The 17,881-nt window shown below is 45.5% G+C and overlaps 3 protein-coding genes across 15 annotated transcripts; 2 read left to right on the top strand and 1 right to left on the bottom strand.

Moving 5' to 3' along the window:
* Positions 1-3,808: 3,808 nt before the first annotated feature.
* On the top strand, positions 3,809-14,158 carry epn3a (epsin 3a). Of its 11 annotated transcripts, none has more exons than XM_076033089.1 (11): positions 3,809-4,091; positions 6,245-6,997; positions 9,014-9,135; positions 9,760-9,837; positions 10,231-10,386; positions 11,016-11,099; positions 11,551-11,677; positions 11,828-12,001; positions 12,076-12,147; positions 12,239-12,475; positions 12,662-13,655. In XM_076033089.1, exons 2-11 carry the CDS (start codon positions 6,412-6,414, stop codon positions 12,949-12,951), a joined length of 1,926 nt encoding a protein of 641 aa, XP_075889204.1. In that variant the 5' UTR covers positions 3,809-4,091; positions 6,245-6,411; the 3' UTR covers positions 12,952-13,655. The 11 variants fall into 11 exon arrangements, with proteins under 11 accessions (XP_075889204.1, XP_075889209.1, XP_075889208.1 ...); XM_076033094.1 differs by having other exon boundaries at positions 6,242-6,997; positions 10,261-10,386; XM_076033093.1 differs by having other exon boundaries at positions 6,242-6,997; positions 10,252-10,386.
* arl16 (ADP-ribosylation factor-like 16) lies at positions 13,666-15,968 on the bottom strand. 3 transcript variants are annotated; one of them, XM_076033102.1, is made up of 5 exons: positions 15,882-15,968; positions 15,098-15,151; positions 14,868-14,987; positions 14,667-14,782; positions 13,666-14,557 (listed from the first exon to the last, which is right to left on the bottom strand). In XM_076033102.1, the coding sequence occupies exons 1-5, from the start codon at positions 15,951-15,953 to the stop codon at positions 14,392-14,394; spliced, it is 528 nt and encodes a 175-aa protein (XP_075889217.1). In that variant the 5' UTR covers positions 15,954-15,968; the 3' UTR covers positions 13,666-14,391. The 3 variants fall into 3 exon arrangements, with proteins under 3 accessions (XP_075889217.1, XP_075889218.1, XP_075889219.1); XM_076033103.1 differs by having other exon boundaries at positions 14,943-14,987; XM_076033104.1 differs by lacking the exon at positions 15,882-15,968 and adding an exon at positions 15,664-15,849 and having other exon boundaries at positions 15,098-15,153.
* On the top strand, positions 15,959-17,862 carry fn3krp (fructosamine 3 kinase related protein). The gene is made up of 6 exons (XM_076033101.1): positions 15,959-16,166; positions 16,286-16,437; positions 16,541-16,632; positions 16,732-16,814; positions 16,933-17,055; positions 17,148-17,862. Exons 1-6 carry the CDS (start codon positions 16,026-16,028, stop codon positions 17,484-17,486), a joined length of 930 nt encoding a protein of 309 aa, XP_075889216.1. The 5' UTR covers positions 15,959-16,025; the 3' UTR covers positions 17,487-17,862.
* Positions 17,863-17,881: the final 19 nt, after the last annotated feature.

Genomic DNA, 17,881 nt, shown 5'->3' with positions numbered 1-17,881 from the left:
TGATCTATTTTCATCCAGGTACAACTATTACACAGCATCTTCCCAAATGCCGGCACATGTCTGACACATCAGTACAGCAGGGATTTAGTCATAATGATCTCTGAACAAGCCTGCACACAGCCCCCTTTTTTTATACCCACAAGCCATCACGATGCCCTTTGTTGGAGAATTCTTATAAGACTCACACCCTGAACTGCTACTGACAGCACTTCTCAATGTTGCACATTGAGAAACTAATCAGTGCCATTGTGTTGTGTTGCCTTTTCAATTCAGGGGTCAGAACAACCTCAATAGTACGGGCGCTTTTTTCCTCCTCTCTCGCCATAAAACCTGTCTTGCAATCCAAGGCTGCCCTGAAGGGTGAGATTTTCTCAGAAAAAGGTTGGTTGTGCAGTACAGAGAGTGAAGACTGCGAGCGCAATCTCATCTCAAGGGCGTCTCAGAGAAAAGAGTGAGATTGAAACAGACTCCCACCTCGATGGATGTTCTGTTTGGACTTGTTTTTAGCAGCACTGACAACAAAGGAGCTCCTGAATTAAAAAGGGTGAAAGACAAATAAAGAATGCTGAATGTCATCACTTCAGTTCTTCGCTGGAGTGACTGTTTAGCTTGTGCGTTGGAGTTCTGTCCTTGGAGTGAACTGTCTGTTTTCCAGACTCTCCTACCACATGTTGTACAACACAGTTTTTTCTTCCTTTTAGTTCCTTGCTCAAAGATGTTTGGGTTTTTTCTTATTTATGGTGACAGGTAAAACATTTTCAACCAACCTATGACCGTGACTACTACTATGGAGAGAAAAAAAATCTTATAAGATTGTATTCAACTTGTGTTTTCTCTAATTCTTATTCTAGCAAGTAGCTGTGCAAATTAGGGCAAAACAACTTTGTAGCAGTTTGAGTTTGAGTCTAAATGGGCTGTGAGACAGGCTGTGAGTTTATTGTCACAAGGCCTGCAGCCGCTTTATTTGCTTGCACAGGAAACCCTACCGACCCTGTGAGAGAGAACATGGCAGCCTTGCAGGAAGAAGAACACCAAACAAAAGCCATGCAGGCCGGCTGCAGTGAGGCCTCAGTCAGCGCCGTTTGTTTTCATCGTCAAGCAAAAGGAAAATTCCAACGTTGCAGTGGTTGAAAGTACAGACCACCCCCTAGAGGCCAACTGAATAATATACTGAAGCTATTCAAATTTTGGAAACGTGAATATGATTGCAGATATGAAAAGCAGGATAGAGTTATATTACAAGTCTCTAACTGCTTGAAATGCAAAGTAAAGAGTAGGAGCTTCTGCTAATCGTTTATGTAATCTGTAATGTTAATTAAAGGTACAATCGGGCAATTCTCAACATCTGCAGTAATGATGTCAGTATAGATAATGCTGATAATATTTATGACAGTAATGTTTTAAAGAAAAAAAAAAAACACTAGTCCACAGCCACTGTTTTTTCCTCCCTTAATACAGAAACAGTTTCCATTAAAATGAGAACTGACTAATTTCTTTTTCTAGATGCAATCATGTCCTTGTCATCCAATGAAACAAAAAATATTTTATATCCCCATATCATCCCTCCTCGGGCTTAAATGATTTCTGAATAAGCTGGACCAAAAGGAAGAAAATCAGGCAGAGTTGACTGCACAGTGCAAAGTTCAGCATATTCACCACTGAATTTAATCAGGATAAAGTCAAAGTGATGAAAAATGAGATATTTTTAGTCAGCCTCATTTTCCTCTTCATACGTTTCTATTTTAATGCTGGAAAAACGTGTTGTGTTATGAGGAAGTGTGTTGTGCCAAAATAGATTTCTGGTCTGTTCTGAATTATCCAGTACCTCTGAGAGAGGGGTCTGCTTTCTTGTTTCCCCGTGAGTGGATGCAAGACACAATACACAAGGACTTCAGTTTTGTAAAGCATCTCAAGCAAAATTTTAATTGTTTTAATTCAATACTTTTGAACTATTTTTTACATGGGTTTTTTCCACTTAGCTATTGCAATTTTACCATATTTTCTTAATTACTTGTATATCATTAATATTATTATAATGAGTCGCATAAGATGGCTCATACAAAAAGGAAATAAATCATTTTTTAAGTATTTTAATTTATACAACACAAGTCTGATTTGCCTGTTTGAGTGACATCACCGCTGTGCAGTAGTAGGCTGGTGTAATTTATCAGGTCTATTTTCTCCTCCCCCTCTGAGTCTGCGCTCCCAGACCTTGCCCGCCACCCCCTACGCTGACCTCACGGAGCTTTTGTTGGGAAACAAAGAGTGTTCAGGCATGTGTTTTCAGGAGAAATAAAGACAAGTGCTGCCAAGGCAGAGTGGAAGGCCGTGAAGCCGAGCACTGATCCTTGGCGCTGCATGAGGAAATTAACATAGTTCAAAGTTCTGAAAACACTTGCGTCAAATGCGGGATCCTAAATAATCCTAACTTTTACTGATGAACAATACCACGTGTTTATAAGTTAATTCATACATTCACAACTTTACTCTTTCACTTCTCTTCACTTTTCCTTTGTCTCTTCTCCAAGACTGTTGGCTTTGTTTTTTCAAGGTGTAGCTGGAATTTCCTGTATATCCTGTTCTGTAAACCAGCAGCGAGATCCGCCGCTGTCTACTGCTCCCTCCTCAATCAGCTAAAAAAAAAAGAAAAAAGGCTGTATATACTGTATATTTATATTACTCAATAGAAAGTCTTGCCACATTCCTCCTGGGAAACCCACTACGCATGCCGTTGTAGCTGGATATCATAAACGCAAAGGGAGGTTGTTTTTAGGGCCTATATAATGCATAAGATTTGTGACTTCAGACAGACATTCGTGGTGATGAATAAGTAAAGAGCAGAAATGCAATGATGAAGCTGCTGGAGAGGAAATGTGGTCTGCTGAAGGATGCCCCCTGGGAAGGTAACACGGTCACTCACTGTGCCAGGAAGTGTTCCCAGCAAAGATCAGACTTGCCTCAGTGTTGACCTCCCACGGAAAAACATTTCCCTTTTTGTCTTGTTTGCAAACTCTATAAATGTACTGTATATTCAGTGTATTGTTTGACAACATGGTGACATTGCAGTTTGCAAAAATATACATATATATACAAATATACATTTTTTTTCTGTTTGGGTTTCGCATGTTTTCCCCATGCGTGTTTGAGTTACCTCAAGGGCCTCTAGTTTCCTCCCACAATTAAATTAAAAACAAAAAGAAATCTACAATATTCTAGGGTCAATACCCTGTTGGGCCCCTCGGCCAATGACTAATGAGGACCTTGAGCGCTGCATGATTTCTGGCCTCTGCTGCTCAGAAGAGTACAAGTCAAATGCAGCCACAAAAATCACTGCGTGTATGTGATAAACCAAGTATCTGTTCTTCTTTTGTTAGACGTTTACATTAAAAGTCGCCCTTATCATCTGAGTAGAACAGCCGTATCTTCCGTTACATGCAGCGATTTCCCCCGTGCAGAAATCTGCTCAAAGGTAACTCAATACCCACCCTCGTGGTTCTGAAGGGTGGTGGGGGCCGAATATTAGCAGCTTCATCGTGCAAAAAACTCACAATGACGGGGCGCGTCCTGCTGCTTCCTGCACTTCCATCCATGTCAGCTGATTATATGGCGTCTAGACAAGTGGCCTATAATAAGCAGAACTCCCTCCTCCACCACCGACGTGCGTTGATGCTTTTCCCAGCTGGCGCGCAAAGGGTTAAGTCTGACTCTGCATGCACCGAGCAGCCCTCCCTCCTCTCCATCCATTTTTTTTTTTTTTTTTTAAAGTTAGAGCGAATGTGTGTGTGAGCGAGCGAGCGAGAGAGAGCGAGCGCGAGAGAGAGTTGTTTTAGGGGGGCCTGGGCCATCTGCAAGCCACTGTGCTTTCGCTGAGCACTCCAACTCAAAAGTTCGATCACACAAACTGAGCCGCTGCGCTTTTTAGTTTTAGTTTCGCTCCGAGCGCGCACGCCTTCGGCTCCCTGCCTCGACGCTCTCCCCCCACCTCTTCCCTGTCCGTAAGCGACGGGATATGCCGAGAGGCGGAGGAGGCGTCTCTCCTTCTCCTTCTTCGCCGACTGGCCTGGACTCCACCGACGTGCTATGACATGAAGGTAAGAGCTGAGCAGAGCAGAGCGGCGGCGGTGGACAGGCGGTGTTTGCGGGACGGGACGGGACGGGACGGGACGGGGAATGTGTTCGAGGCTACTACAACTTTTAAAGTCGGGAAGCGCAGCTGAGTCACCGTGCCGTACTTTCACCTAGTCGCCCGTCCGCCCGCCCGCTCCGAGACGGAGAGCGAGACGTGACGGCTGGTGGTGCTGGTGATGGAATCCAGGCTCGCTCCCGCTTTTGGGACTAAAAGGAGGCGGCAGAGGCGCAAGTTGGATCCGGAGCTGTGCTGTGCTGCCTCTCCATAATTAAAACATACCTGGGTGAAGAGCGTAGGCCCGATCTGGGAACACTTTAGACTTTGCCTTGTGTGTGTGTGTGTGTGTGTGTGTGTGTGTGTGTGTGTGTGTGTGTGTGTGTGTGTGTGTGTGTGTGTGTGTGTGCGTGCGTGTGCTTGAGGATCGTTTAAACATTAAGGCCTGGTTGATTTTTTACTGTAACGTCATGTCTATTTCACAGATTAGCTGGACAAGAAAAGCTGGAAATGTTTGTGTCAAGGTCATAAGTCGTTTGGGAAACCTTTAACTCACAAGGAAAAGGCAGGCAGACTGTGGGACTGCGTGTTTGTAGGCAGGAAGTATTTGTGAGTGAGTGTGCCGCCACCCCACACCTTTCAGCCGCTGGCTCGGCGTGTGCTTCTAATGCTGGAAACTCGTCTGGAGGTTCACGTGCCGAAGTGGGGATCTGGTGATGGGATTGTTCCAGTTTTTCTTGCCAGTCCTCCCAGGAAGTGGGAGATACTGGGAGTGGAGCGTGAACGTGGGTCCCGCCCTGGTCCATCGCTCCAGATGAGTCGACTGATGATGTGGTCAGACATTTTATCTCCTGAGCTTGATAATCTATTTGGAGCACCGGAGGAGCTGTTTTGTAGGATTGCAGGTCAGGTCACAAGATAGAACCAGCAGAAAACATCAGATAGGTGCAGTAAAAAGTGTGATCCTGAATCATTACGCGTTTACTCATTTTCAGAGTCAGACCTTCTGCTAATATATCTATTTAACTGCAGTGGGGCTGTTTTTCTTGATTATCATTAAAAAAACAACAACAACAACTTGCGGTAAATCTCAGAGAACAACACATTTAGCACTCTGTTTGCAGCCTCCTCAGACAGTCAAACATCAGAGACAGAAAATAGGTGGGATTTTTCTCATTTCTGGGATGTTGTGCCTGTTCATTGTGTACATAGTTGCTGCTCTCTCATAACATGTTGACAACCAGAATATTGCACAATATGGGACCTTTAGGTCCACAGTGAAGTTTTTCTTGTCTTTATGTAATTCATAATGTTGCTTAAAACTTCATATGCACTGAGGATGGAAAAGGGAATTAAAATGTATCTTCTAAATGTTGTGTTTTGCAATTATAAATTGAGGCCAAAGTGAAAAATAGATGTGTGTGTAGTAAAATATTGATATTGTTATTATTGTGAAAGATTTGGATACCTGTTCATGAATCCCCTCACCCCGTAAACCCTTTTGTTTGACTCTGACATACGGCTCTCTCTCCCTCTGTGTCTGTGTGTGTGTGTGTGTGTAGGGAGGGAGGGGGGTCGGTCGATTTTTGAGTGCTTCAGTCTGCTGCTGCTTCTGCTGCGGTGATGTAATCAGGTCAACAAAAAAAAGAAAAACACACACACAGGAGAGGTGGAGCCTCTCTCGGGTTCCTGACGATGATCCCAGGTTAAGAAAAAAAAAAAGGCAGGATTCCACTCCCAACGCAGTGGATCTCAAATATTTGCTTTGCAGGGGTGGAGAAAGTGCCTGTTGTGTCGGTTGTGATTCTGACGGCCTTCGGTTGGTAGCGCCGCATTGCCGTGGCTCCTCCTGACATGACTCCCTAGGTTGAAAAGTGGGCCAGGCACTTAAGGTGTTGAGTAATCTGTCCCACCTTCAAGCCAAAGTTCTTCTAGGAAGAACGGAAGGTTGGGAGTGGCTGCTGTTTTACAATGAAAAGCGCTCACAAAAGGAATACTGTGAAGGTGGTGTCTGTTTATCTGTAGAGATGATAAGAATGTGTGTGTGTGTGATTTTCTTTTATAAACATCTTTTTTTTTTCCTATTTTTGTTTTTACATATTTTTCTCTTTTTTCCAGCAGGGACACACTTGTGGACGTCTCTGAGGCTGTCAACCTGCAGGACACCTTTGTCTCATTATTTCCCCCCAGAAGAGAGCACTTGAGATACTGCCCTTGAGGGCAAGACACGGTGGGCCGGCCCGCTGTTAAGACTGTCCCCTTGCTGCCGGTGAAACATTACCGCCATCATGCAGACGTCATCGCTGCGACGGCAGATGAAGAACATGGTCAACAACTACACGGAGGCCGAGGTCAAGGTCCGCGAGGCCACCTCCAACGACCCGTGGGGCCCGCCCAGCTCGCTCATGTGCGAGATCGCCGACCTGACCTTCAACGCGGTGGCCTTCGCTGAGGTCATGGGTATGATCTGGAAGCGGCTGAACGACCACGGCAAAAACTGGCGCCACGTCTACAAGGCGCTCACCCTGCTGGATTACCTGATCAAATCGGGCTCGGAGCGCGTGGCCCGGGAGTGCCGGGAGAACGTCTACTCCATCCAGACACTGAAGGACTTTCAGTACATAGACCGGGACGGACGTGACCAGGGCATCAACGTGCGGGAGAAGGCCAAGCACCTGGTGGCTCTGCTGAAGGATGAGGAGAAGCTGAAGCGGGAGAGGAGCCAAGCTATGAAGACCAAGACGCGGATGACGGGGGCTCACAGCAGCATGGGCTCTGGGTCCTTGCCCCCTCCGTACCCGGGCGGCCGCTCCACCTCGCGCTACCACGGCGATGATTCCGGCATGTGCAGTGGCTCGCCGACGGGCTATCACTGTAGGTGTTGTTTATTTACGTGTTTTTTTTTTTTCCTGCAAGTGTGCGTCTTCCTGGATTATCACCTTAATGTTTCCTTTGTGCTGAGATATGTGTCACCTGTCAGGAATCTGTGAACGTGCCACCCGGCATCAAAAGTTGATCAATTACTGTAAGCTTTTATTTGGCACCCGAGAACAATGTGACTACTTAAAGCGATGCTGTGTCGTTTCACTACCTTACAATGATTGTTTCAAAATCCTCTCTATCAGTACATTGTTTTGCATTAGGGAGAACTGCTGGTTTATGATAGAATACAAGACTGCTAAATCTTTGGTTGCCTGCCCGACACCCTCTCTCAATCAAAGCTGGTCAAATAGTCATAGGAACAGACTGGTGTAGTGGCAAGGTAGTTAAAAACACAGTTCCATTGATTTAAAAATCAATCACATAAGGGGGTGGGGGGAAGCTGCATAGCGCCTCCTAGTTTATTGAGTGCAAATAAAGTACATTTCAGCTCTCCCAGTTTTGTTCCAGTTGTATAGTTTGCCAGTAACTTTTTATTGGTGTCATATCAAAATAACTGCTGGTCTGAAACTTTAGATTTTCTTTGTGTGTGTTTTTTTTTTAAGCATTTAAATACCAGTTTTAGTTTTGCTCTCCACTGATGGTCGGACACCTGCATTCCTTTCATTCTCCTGTTGACAGTCATGTCAGCTAAACTGGATTTACAAAAGACCGGAGGCCTAGTTTGTGCTACCGCTCAGTGCAAAAGCACGACTGGCCTGCTTTGTCGCAATACGTATGATCTGCGATTGTACAGTTATGCAGCCAAATACTCAGAGCGTCCACCTTTTGGATCTGTGCGGTCGTGTGGTGCAGGGTGTTTATTAAAAAAAGTGTTAGCGGAAGCAGGGCTGTGGCTTCATATAGCCACCAGCTGCCAGTTTACACCTTGATGTGTCTGCTTTGAACTTTATGGTCCAAAGACAGATGAGCCCACAGGAGCTATCCGACTGTTCAACTACATCAAATTCTGAAAGACAGCCCTGTTCGGTCTTCAGTTCTTTTCCACTTTCACACCCCTTGTGTGCGTCAGCGGAAACACGTTGAGGGTGCACAAGACTTCTTCATTCTGTGGCGAAACGATGCTTGGATTGGTCAATGTGGTTTCCAAAAACCTGGGAAAGTCTGCACAGCTGAGGCCTTTCCCATGAACAAATATAACAATTTCAAACTTGGGCAAATGCTTAGAAATTTGTTTGTTTCGACACACTTGGACCAAAAAGTCTTGTGCCTTGTTGAAGGTTTCATGAATGCTTTTAATGTGTGTCAGCAACATGCTCACATGTCCTGCCGCCATATGCAAATTCAAGAGTTACTCTTTTTTTTTTGCAACAGTGCGCTGCAGCAGCGTTATTGTGTCTGCCCTGGGGGCCTCTTGGAGATTCCAGGACTTTGGCAGTGGGCTTGCGGAGCTGGCAGGGGTGGGAAGTCAGGAGATTGGCAGCAGCTAATTGCCAGCACAAATTCCAGTGGAAATGATCGTTTTCTGAGATCTGACACGAGCAGCGGCCAGCCAGCCAGCCAGCCAGCCAGCCAGCCTCCTCCCTCCCAAATCTGAATTTGAGTCCAGGAGCCCTCAGACAATTTGTGGTAATAAGTTGCCCCCCTGCCTCCCTCCTCCCTCCTCCCCCCTCGAGCCTGACCATTCCTCCACCCCTCCAGCACCCAAACTCTCAGCACAGGCGCGCCATTGTTCCCGGCGCAGGCAGAGTTAGGCAGACCGTGGCGAGCGATGCCAGCTAAAGCTTCGCAAACAACAGGCCATGGAAGAAAAAAAAATTAACATGCACAAACAGCGCCAGCTCTTTTCTGACCTGAAAACCCATTGCTAATTGTTTCTTTGTCTCTTTTTCATCTTCTCTCCCCCTCCGCCCCGTTTCCACTTCCATCCCTCTGCGTTTTCTGGCCACGTGCCTGCCGGCCGGCCGCACTAACTACCCACAATGCTCTGCTCTGCGTCTCTCCCTCCAGCCTCCTCCTCTTCCTCTCCTCAAGTAGCTCCAGACCTGGAACAAGCTCGCCCCGCGACCAGCGGAGAAGAGGAGCTGCAGCTGCAGCTGGCCTTGGCGATGAGCCGAGAGGAAAGTGAAAAGGTAGTTCAGTGAAACCCGCACACACACAAACACGTGCACACACACACACCCACAAACACGGGCACACACACACACACACACACACACACACACACACACACACACAACACAGAGGCCTTTTTTAGTTGCCGAGCTGCTGGCATGGTTCGATGTGACGCTGGAATTAAACATGTAACCGCGCCCATGCACAGGCTCAGACACTAGGGGATATGACAGCGTTGGGCGTCAGGCCACTGCTTCCCGGAACCTCCTCGCTGGAAAGTGATATCATAAACTCAGAGTCTGACTGTCTGTGATGCGGTCAATAATGGCGCTTCGACCAATCAGAGTCAAAGACGAGCCTTCTCACTCAGGAGTGAGAAAGCGGTGAGTGTGAGAGTGAGAAGCCCACACAGGATGCGCACATTGATCCGCCGCGAGGCATCCAAGAGCCCAACAGCAGCCACTGCATAATGATGTTTGGCCGCAGCAGTTTTCTTTTGCATTCACACGAGGTCAGATATGTTTTCCAAATCAAACCATTCGATACCTCAGGATTTATTTAGGCATATTCAAATATCCTGTTTGCTTTTTGTTTTTACCGTCCCGTTAGCCTCACTGCTAATCCTTGCTGCTTGACCCTAGCCCCCTCCTACAGTGGAGATTGACGAGCAAACGCAGCTCCAGATCGCCTTGAATCTGAGCAAGGAGGAGGCCAAGAAGGTACAAGTACATACTGAGACCGAAGATGGCCCTCCCTTTACATCCTGTCTGCCCCCAAACCCATCTGGCGCATCTCCTGTTGCTCTTCACGCCCAAACCAAACGCACGACCAGGTTGCGTCCGCCGGCTGCATGTACCACTCGAGCCCCTCGTCACGCGAAGAGCAGCAGGACACTTCCTCCTGTGTCTAATAAAGCTCAGCTGTCCTGTTTCACTAACAACCACAACCTATTTTCCTCTTTACCCCAGTCCTCTGAGAAACACCCTAACCCTGCTGTGGAGTCGAGGGAGAGAGTTTTGACGCCTTTGCTTGATGGTGTAGAGCTGCATGCCATGTGAAAGTGTCCCAAGATCTTTTTTTTTGCCCTTATGTCAACTGAATGCTTATTGCAGGGCTCCGTGTCACACACGCAGCCAGCCAAGCGTGCACCGGCCGCACTGGCCGCACCGGCCGCACTGGCCGCACCGGCTGCACCGGCCGCACCGGACTTGGATGAAGACAGCCAGCTCCAGCTAGCGCTGAGCCTGAGCAAAGAAGAGCACAAACAGGTAGGCTTCATTACGAGTCGTCAGTCGTCTCACTTTACCAATCTGTAACAAAAACAACAACAACAGCATGTGACTGCGACCTGTCTACTCCATGGTAATATAAACATATTTCTTTTGCTTTTGCTTTACTTGAAAATTTCTATACCCCCAAAGTGGTATTTGATACCTCTCTCATATTAGTTGCAACACCTCACCAGCTTTTTTTATTTTTATTCAACCTTTGAGACCAACCTGCTGCTATCCTCTACAACAATAAACTGTGTGAAAGGGCTCCACAGGAAAAATAAAGATCTCAACACGGTTAAAAGATGGGACCTATAAAAGTTGTATTTCTGTCAGGATCTTGTATACGCTCACTTCCTGTCTCCCCTGGCCCCTTTGTGTGTTTTTTTTTTGTCTATCTCACTGTGCCAATTTACACAATAGCTGCTCTTTGAGCCCACTGTAATGCTATGCTCACTCTCTTTTTGACGGGAGAATTTTCTGGTCCGCGCCGTTGGCCCATATCCATCACTCACTTGCCAGTGTTGCGCTGAACCATGAACAAAAGCATAATGTGATAACGTGAAATTTTGCCAAAATAAGCTTTGGTGGCCAAACAGCATTTGTGTGTCTGTGTCTGTTGACAGGAGCGGCTCAGCCGCGAAGACGAAGAGAAAATGCTGCTGAAAGCTCTGGAGGAGAGCAAACGAGAGATGGATTCCAAAGGCGGGGTACGGACTTTGTCATTTAAAGATGTTGACGGCTGATTAACGCAGCCCTACAATGGCTGTTTTCACACTGTTTTTTAAATAACCAAGCACTGAAACCACAATATTGGGAAGTGCTTGAGCCAAATGCTAGTAAAAAGGTTTGATCACCTGCAACTTCCACTTCCCCTGGTCTACAAATAATAATCTCTGTAAAAGAAAAACTACCATTAGCTGACAGCCGACTTGTCAAATATCCCCCCCCCCAAAAAAAATCCCTTATTCTCTCAGGTCCCTACTTTTTCTCATGCCCGCAGCACTTATTGAAAAAATGCCTCAGTGTTATGTTGCTATCATGAGCAGGATTATCGTGTCTCATCTTACCGCTGAATGGAGAAAAGCACACCAAACAAGAGAACTGTCAACACGCGATGAAGCCACTCAGATTGTTGTTTTCTGTTGTCTGTGTGACCAGACTTCCTTCATGGACCTGGTGGATGTGTTTGCGGTTCCTGCGGAACAGCCGCCCAGTGATCAGCGATGGATCGCTCAGAACCAGGCCGCCGCCCACCTGGGAGCCACAGATCCATGGGACTCCCTGGGTGAGACTGACGTTGTCTTTCCCACATCATTTCAGTAGCAAGCAAATGAGTTGGAAAGTCAATCTCTGAGGAGAGATGTATTTGTGAAAAATGAGTCGAGTCATACCCTGCAGTGAAGCGTCATAGAGGTGAATTCCCTTTACGTAACAGACGCCTCTGTACCTGCAGAGGGCAGCACCAACATCTCCAGAGCAGATCCTCCGTGGATGACTCAGCCCATTTCCAGCAGCCCTCCCCCACCGTGGGAGCCTCCAGCAGGCTCCTGGGATGGACTGGGGGGTAACACCTCCAACCTCAATGCTGCAGAATGGCCAGCTGACACGAGTGAGTTCAATCGTGAACCTTTATTCAAAGATAAATGTTTGCAACACCTTGCATGACTGAAGCCTCTTCTGCAGTCGATCCATTCTCAGTACCGGCAAACAGACCAGATCCAAAGGGACCCACTGCAAGAATAGGAAGTCCCATAGGTAATTTTTTAGGTCCCTCGAAGTAAGACAGTGCCTTTCAGTTTTTTTCTACAGTGTTGGAACCCACACCTTTTTCTTTTTCAACCCTCAGATGGAGATCTGTTCGATGAGGCCATGGATGGAGGTCAGGTGAATGTAAACGGGCGTGGGGATAGCAGTCCCGAGCCCTTTGAACTCTCAGCTCTTGTTGAAGGCCTGGCCGCACCCAGCCCTCGCAAATGCCGGACCCCAGAGTCGTTCCTGGACCCCAACGCGGCTTCCTTAGTAGACCTTGAATCATTGATTCCATCAAATCCTTCGTCAAAGACTACAAACCCCTTTTTAGCAGGTAATCCCCAAATTTATAGGATGCAAAATTAATTATTTTTTGGTGATTATAATGAGAAAATTCAACAATTCTAGTTTTCTTGTATTCTACATTTTAATTTTTTGGACAAAAATGCTTCTTTTTTTTTTTTGTTAAACCACCAGATGTACAGACAAAGTAACAGCCTTGTTTTTTTTCTCCCTCAAGGGTTGAGTGCTCCGCCCGCCAATAATCCATTCCAGAGCGAAGCCTCCAAACTAACTCTGAATCAGCTGAGCACCACCTCCATGTCTTCCCAGCCCACTTCCCTGCCATACAGTGCCTCCTTGCCCCTGCCTGGAGGGAACCAGCCTTCCAGCCTCCCTTCGTCAGTCACTCACCCCACCCAGCCTGGCTTGGGCCTGCTGGGAACACTCCCAGAGCCTCTGCTGCCCTTGTCATCAGCCAGCGCTGATGGATCGCAGAGTGTAGAGAATAATCAGAACCCTTTCTTATGAGGACCAATGGAATGGGAAACTCACCATAGAGTAAAAAGAAAAGAAAAGTGGGGAACACTTGTTTTGGTATATAACCTTAACTGCAGGACTGCAAGTCCAAAGACCTATAACAAAATCCCCCATCTTAGTTGTTGTGTACTCTGGTGTAACACAGCAACGCATAGATTGATGCGAGATGATTCTGCCTGTCGCCTCATTGAGCTCCTGTTCCCCTTTTGAGGATTCCAGAAATGCAGAGAATGAAAGAAAGTGGAGACTATAAATTCCACGTCATGACTTCCTTGAAATTTTACTTCAGATGCAAAAGCAGAGAGTTTGATATAAAAGACTTTTGCTACTTTATTATAATTGTAATTACTCAAAAAAACATGATCCAGCTTTATATGCAGTCAAGATGTCTGTTAATCACTCAACCCATGGTGCAACCAGCATGTAACCCAACTCCTGGAAGTCCTGCCCACCGACTGGGCTTACTTTGAGGGTTCTTCTGTTGAGCCATACCTGATTAGAGAAATAACTCTACACATGATTTTACTCTACTGAAAACGAATTACCGGGATTGTCTAAACAAATGAATAACTTGGAAAGATTGTACGTGCTTTTAAATTGCGATGCAAAGCGATGTTAGGAATGTATGAATCATGAGTTTTATTCACTGCTGATGAACCACTGACTCTCATCAAATATATGGGTATAAATGACAACGCTGCTTCATTCTTCTGTTGGTTTATTGCCTTTTATTTGAGGTAAAATACCATAATCTCCGATAATGCAGCTGCCATTGTGTTTATTCATTGTACACTCCATGCCACCTGCTGGAAATGACTCGTTACTACTGAATATTTTCTTCTGACAAGCCCAAACTGTTTTTCTACATATGGCTTAATTCCAGGAGTGTCTTATTTGTCAGAATAAATCTGTCCAGTTTAATTCTTGAACTTAAACTGAATTGGAGTCCAGTAGTACGTCTCCCAGGTTCGTGACACCATGCACCACAGGCCCAGCCATTTTGTAACTCATTGTTATTTTTTGTTTTGTCTGTAGTATCTCTCCATTTGGTAGGTTCTACAAGCATCAACTTTTTAAGGAGGCTGAAAATGAGCTACAAAGAAAGGGACAGATATGCTGATTTCTGGAGATCTGTGGAGAATTATGTAAAGGTGCCTCATAGAAAAAATAAAGATTTGAAATGGCTATAAATAGGGAACTTCAAAAAGACCATCATTTCTATGATAGCTTCTGACTGTCTATCGTTTCCATTTCTTGTTATGTCACATAAGCGAACTAGCACATTCCATCTTCTCCTCGTGACTTGCCATGTTTCCTTGAAATCCCCTTTTAAATGGCGTCAGTCGTCGCCGAGTTGGGGTCACCACCGAATCTCATGCAGACCACCCTTAAGGATCGCGTCACTCATTTATGGCACAAATGTGTGGCTGTTCACTTGGCTGTGATGGATTCTAGCCAGCTCAGCACCTCCCGAAGTCCCTGTCCTGAGAGGGCGCTGACCTCCAGTATTGTGGTTGGCTGAGTGGCAGATGCAATGATGTCATCCATCCTGAATAAGGACTTTATCTCTGTGAGGCTCATAGTGCAAGGCATGTCCCTGAGAAAGGGTGGAAAAAGACAGAAATATTTTGAATAACGGTTGCCTTAATGTGAATATAATGACTGCTGCCGCAATGTGTTAATGACTAAGATTCAAATAGTGTCACCTTTTGTTGAACAGAATAAGGATGGAAACACCGTGTAATGCCTCAGCTGAGAGGACCATCAGCAGCTGGATGCAAGATGAGGCTATTTGAGCAATGTTGACTGAGTCCACCACAAACTGTGGAAACGCACAAACAAAAACAGTCATAAAGAAATCTAATTGTAAATGTCAAATGATCCAAATACATTGTGCAAAGACATACAATGACAGAGGAGCAGTCTTTGAAGTAACTTGGCCAGATGGGCCCCATGCAGCCTCCCAACTCTCGTAACGTCACCTTCTTTTTCCTCTTCAAAGTCAGGTCTATGAGGTTGGTTCCCACCTATTAATGGTTAAACAAAAAAAAAAGATTTTTGGCATTACTATGATTGGCGCCCTATGATGTGGGAAAAGCAAATGTACAACAAACAACGATCTTGGATTATCACTCACGGTTGGAAGAGTAGAGGGAGGTTCTCCCGGTTCAACCTCCCCACGCAACGTAAACTGTACATGACATATGTAAGGCGCAAAGTGTTGCATGGCATTTCCAAAAGTACATGAGCTGGCAACCAATACATTCGGAAGCGCATTGCTACTACACTAGAAAAAACAATCAGGGCTCAGTATTACGTACTAAAGTGAAATTCACGTTATAACTTGAAAATGATTACGAAATAACGTGATAGTTCCACGTTATGACGTGTAAATTAGCACAAAATTACGCGATGCGTTTCAAGTTAAAACGTGGTCCTGAGCCCCGTGTTTTTCTTTTCTAATATGGCAGCTATGCGTTTCCGTAAATATCAGCAGCAAACAGTAAAGATCGAAAGATCGGAATCAACCCGTGACCAAACAATAGTGCTATTCCAACATGAGATTAAGAGATGTTCCACTGTGTACTTCCGCAAAATAGCTTTGATAGCTGATATTAGCATGCTAACAAAAAAATAGTAATCCAATTTTACAGTGCGGTTTTAAAGGCACTGCTTTTAAAATGTGCTTAGCACAAAGGATATTGTGTAGACGTTTCAGCAGCAATGTTTTCCCGACACCTGTCGCCCCGAGAAGCAGACAAATGTCATTATTGCTCATTTCTCTTTTCCAGCAAGAGCATAGCGAAGACAGCCGTGGCATGCTAGCATTCGCTACTGTGGAGTCGCCGAGCGCCATGGCGACGGACACGCGACTCTTCCCCATACTGTGATTGGCCAAAATATAAATCAATCAGTCTTACCCTATTTCCGATTGGTTCAAACGGAAGAAAACAAGTCCACGATCTTTGAGCGACGAACTGGTTGGTTTTCATGGCGTTTAGTGTAGGTGCTACGGTTGCTGTTCCAGGTTAGATCGCTGGAATTTTGGGTGGGGAGAAATAAGCATGGAAGCCAAGTTAAAGAAAGAGTTGGGGACTGTCATGCTGCGGCCAACTGGTCATTCGGGAGGAGGGTGCATTAGCGAAGGCCAGAGTTATGACACTGATGGTGGCAGAGTGTTTGTGAAGATCAATCACAAGGGCGAGGTATGACTAACAGAACTTTGCACCTCCTACACTGCGACATGAATTATGGCTTGACTTTGATGACGTCATCGTGCTTTCGCAGGAGCCTAACTCGATGCATGCGTTGCTTTCATATGTAGGCCAAACGCATGTTTGATGGCGAAATGGCCAGTTTGGAAGCCATCGTCAAGACCAAAACTGTGAAGGCGCCCAATCCCATCAAGGTGATCGAACTTGACAGAGGGGGGAGCGCATTCGTGATGGAGCATGTGGACATGAAGAGCCTAAGCAAGTAAGGCTTCTTTGTGAACATTATCGGTTCCAGTGTTTCTTAATGCACATCAGATCACAAGTGGATAAAACGACGACTTTCCGATCATCAATCCAATGCACAGGTTCTCAAAGCAACTGGGAGAGCAGCTGGCAGATTTGCACTGTCACAACAAGAGCCGGCTGGAAAGGTCACACAAGGAGCAGCAGACAGTGGGTACGATAGAGAATACATGTCAATGCAATCAATATTAGATAGCTGAAGTAGAAACACTGTGTGCATTGGTTTTATTTGAACTTTGATGCATGTGCACAGGAAAAGGAGCTGCACAGTCAGAAGTGGATGCTGTTGAGCAATTTGGCTTCCATGTGACAACATGTTGTGGATATCTGCCACAGGTAGCATTACAGTATATTTGTATAAATCGATCGGCAGGCATAACAAAGTTACCTGGAACCTTAAATCTGTTGTAACCGAGCTTTGGTAGAACACTAATTTCAGAGCCTCTCCTCCTAGAAAAATGACTGGCAGGACGACTGGGTGTCTTTCTACTCCCAGCAGAGGCTCCAACACCAGATCAACATGGTGGAGGAATCATATGGAGACAGGGAGGCGAGGGAACTTTGGGCACAGCTGCAGGTGCATCAACAGAAACCAAAAAAATGTCACACCTTTCTGAATGATTCTGTCATTTAACTGTAAGCTTTACATCTTGCTTCTGTAATTTGCAGCTGAAGATCCCTCAGCTTTTCAAGGATGTGGAAGTGGTCCCAGCACTCCTCCATGGAGACTTGTGGGGAGGCAACGTGGCCGAGTGCGCAGAGGGCCCAGTCATCTTTGATCCAGCCTCTTTCTATGGCCATTCAGAGTATGAGCTGGGTATTGCAGGGATGTTTGGTGGCTTTAACAGCTCATTTTACTCCGCTTACCATGCAAAGATTCCTCAAGCAATAGGATTTGACAAGAGGAACCAGCTTTACCAACTCTTCCACTACTTGAACCACTGGAACCACTTTGGTGGTGGCTACAGGGGCTCCTCAGTGAGGATCATGAAGAACCTTTTGAAATAATTGTTGCCATGTCCATTTGGGGAAAGGGTGACTGTCTTAAATGGTTTTAGTATTTAACGTACACTATATTCCAAATTATCCGAATAGTTTAATTTAAATAATTATGGCTAGTTGTACTTAAATACATACTATTAAAATGTTTTATGAACATTATGTTGTATAAAGATACACATGTAAAAGGACTATTCTGTTCTATGAATCTAATCCTTTTCAACATTTAATGATTCAAGCTCAATACTGGGTTTTCCATTTGATTATTTTGTAAAGTAAGAAGAGACCATAAAACGCCCTTCGCTTAGTTAGTCATGACTCACATTATCAAAGCCAGCTGCTGTTCTGCTCCGATAAAAACATAAAATAAAACATGTCAACAGCTGCTTTGTTTTGATATGATT

Source organism: Nelusetta ayraudi, unplaced genomic scaffold, assembly GCF_046127955.1.
Source record: "Nelusetta ayraudi isolate G7.1 ecotype Tasmania unplaced genomic scaffold, CSIRO-AGI_Nayr_v1 ptg000040l, whole genome shotgun sequence".
In the NCBI taxonomy this organism is placed as follows: Eukaryota; Metazoa; Chordata; class Actinopteri; order Tetraodontiformes; family Monacanthidae; genus Nelusetta; species Nelusetta ayraudi.
Note: the sequence above shows the minus strand (reverse complement) of the source record. Positions and strands in the feature narration are given on the sequence as shown.

Coding starts and splice junctions, on each gene's coding strand:
- fn3krp (XM_076033101.1), top strand. CDS start 16,026: ATGGAAGCCAAGTTAAAGAAAGAGTTGGGGACTGTCATGCTGCGGCCA. Junction 16,167..16,285: donor AGATCAATCACAAGGGCGAG/GTATGACTAACA, acceptor TTTCATATGTAG/GCCAAACGCATGTTTGATGG. Junction 16,633..16,731: donor CAAGGAGCAGCAGACAGTGG/GTACGATAGAGA, acceptor GCATGTGCACAG/GAAAAGGAGCTGCACAGTCA.
- arl16 (XM_076033104.1), bottom strand. CDS start 15,844: ATGGGGAAGAGTCGCGTGTCCGTCGCCATGGCGCTCGGCGACTCCACA. Junction 14,988..15,097: donor CTCCCTCTACTCTTCCAACC/GTGAGTGATAAT, acceptor AACCATTAATAG/GTGGGAACCAACCTCATAGA. Junction 14,783..14,867: donor AAGACTGCTCCTCTGTCATT/GTATGTCTTTGC, acceptor GCGTTTCCACAG/TTTGTGGTGGACTCAGTCAA.
- epn3a (XM_076033089.1), top strand. CDS start 6,412: ATGCAGACGTCATCGCTGCGACGGCAGATGAAGAACATGGTCAACAAC. Junction 9,136..9,759: donor GCCGAGAGGAAAGTGAAAAG/GTAGTTCAGTGA, acceptor GCTTGACCCTAG/CCCCCTCCTACAGTGGAGAT. Junction 12,148..12,238: donor AAGAATAGGAAGTCCCATAG/GTAATTTTTTAG, acceptor TTCAACCCTCAG/ATGGAGATCTGTTCGATGAG.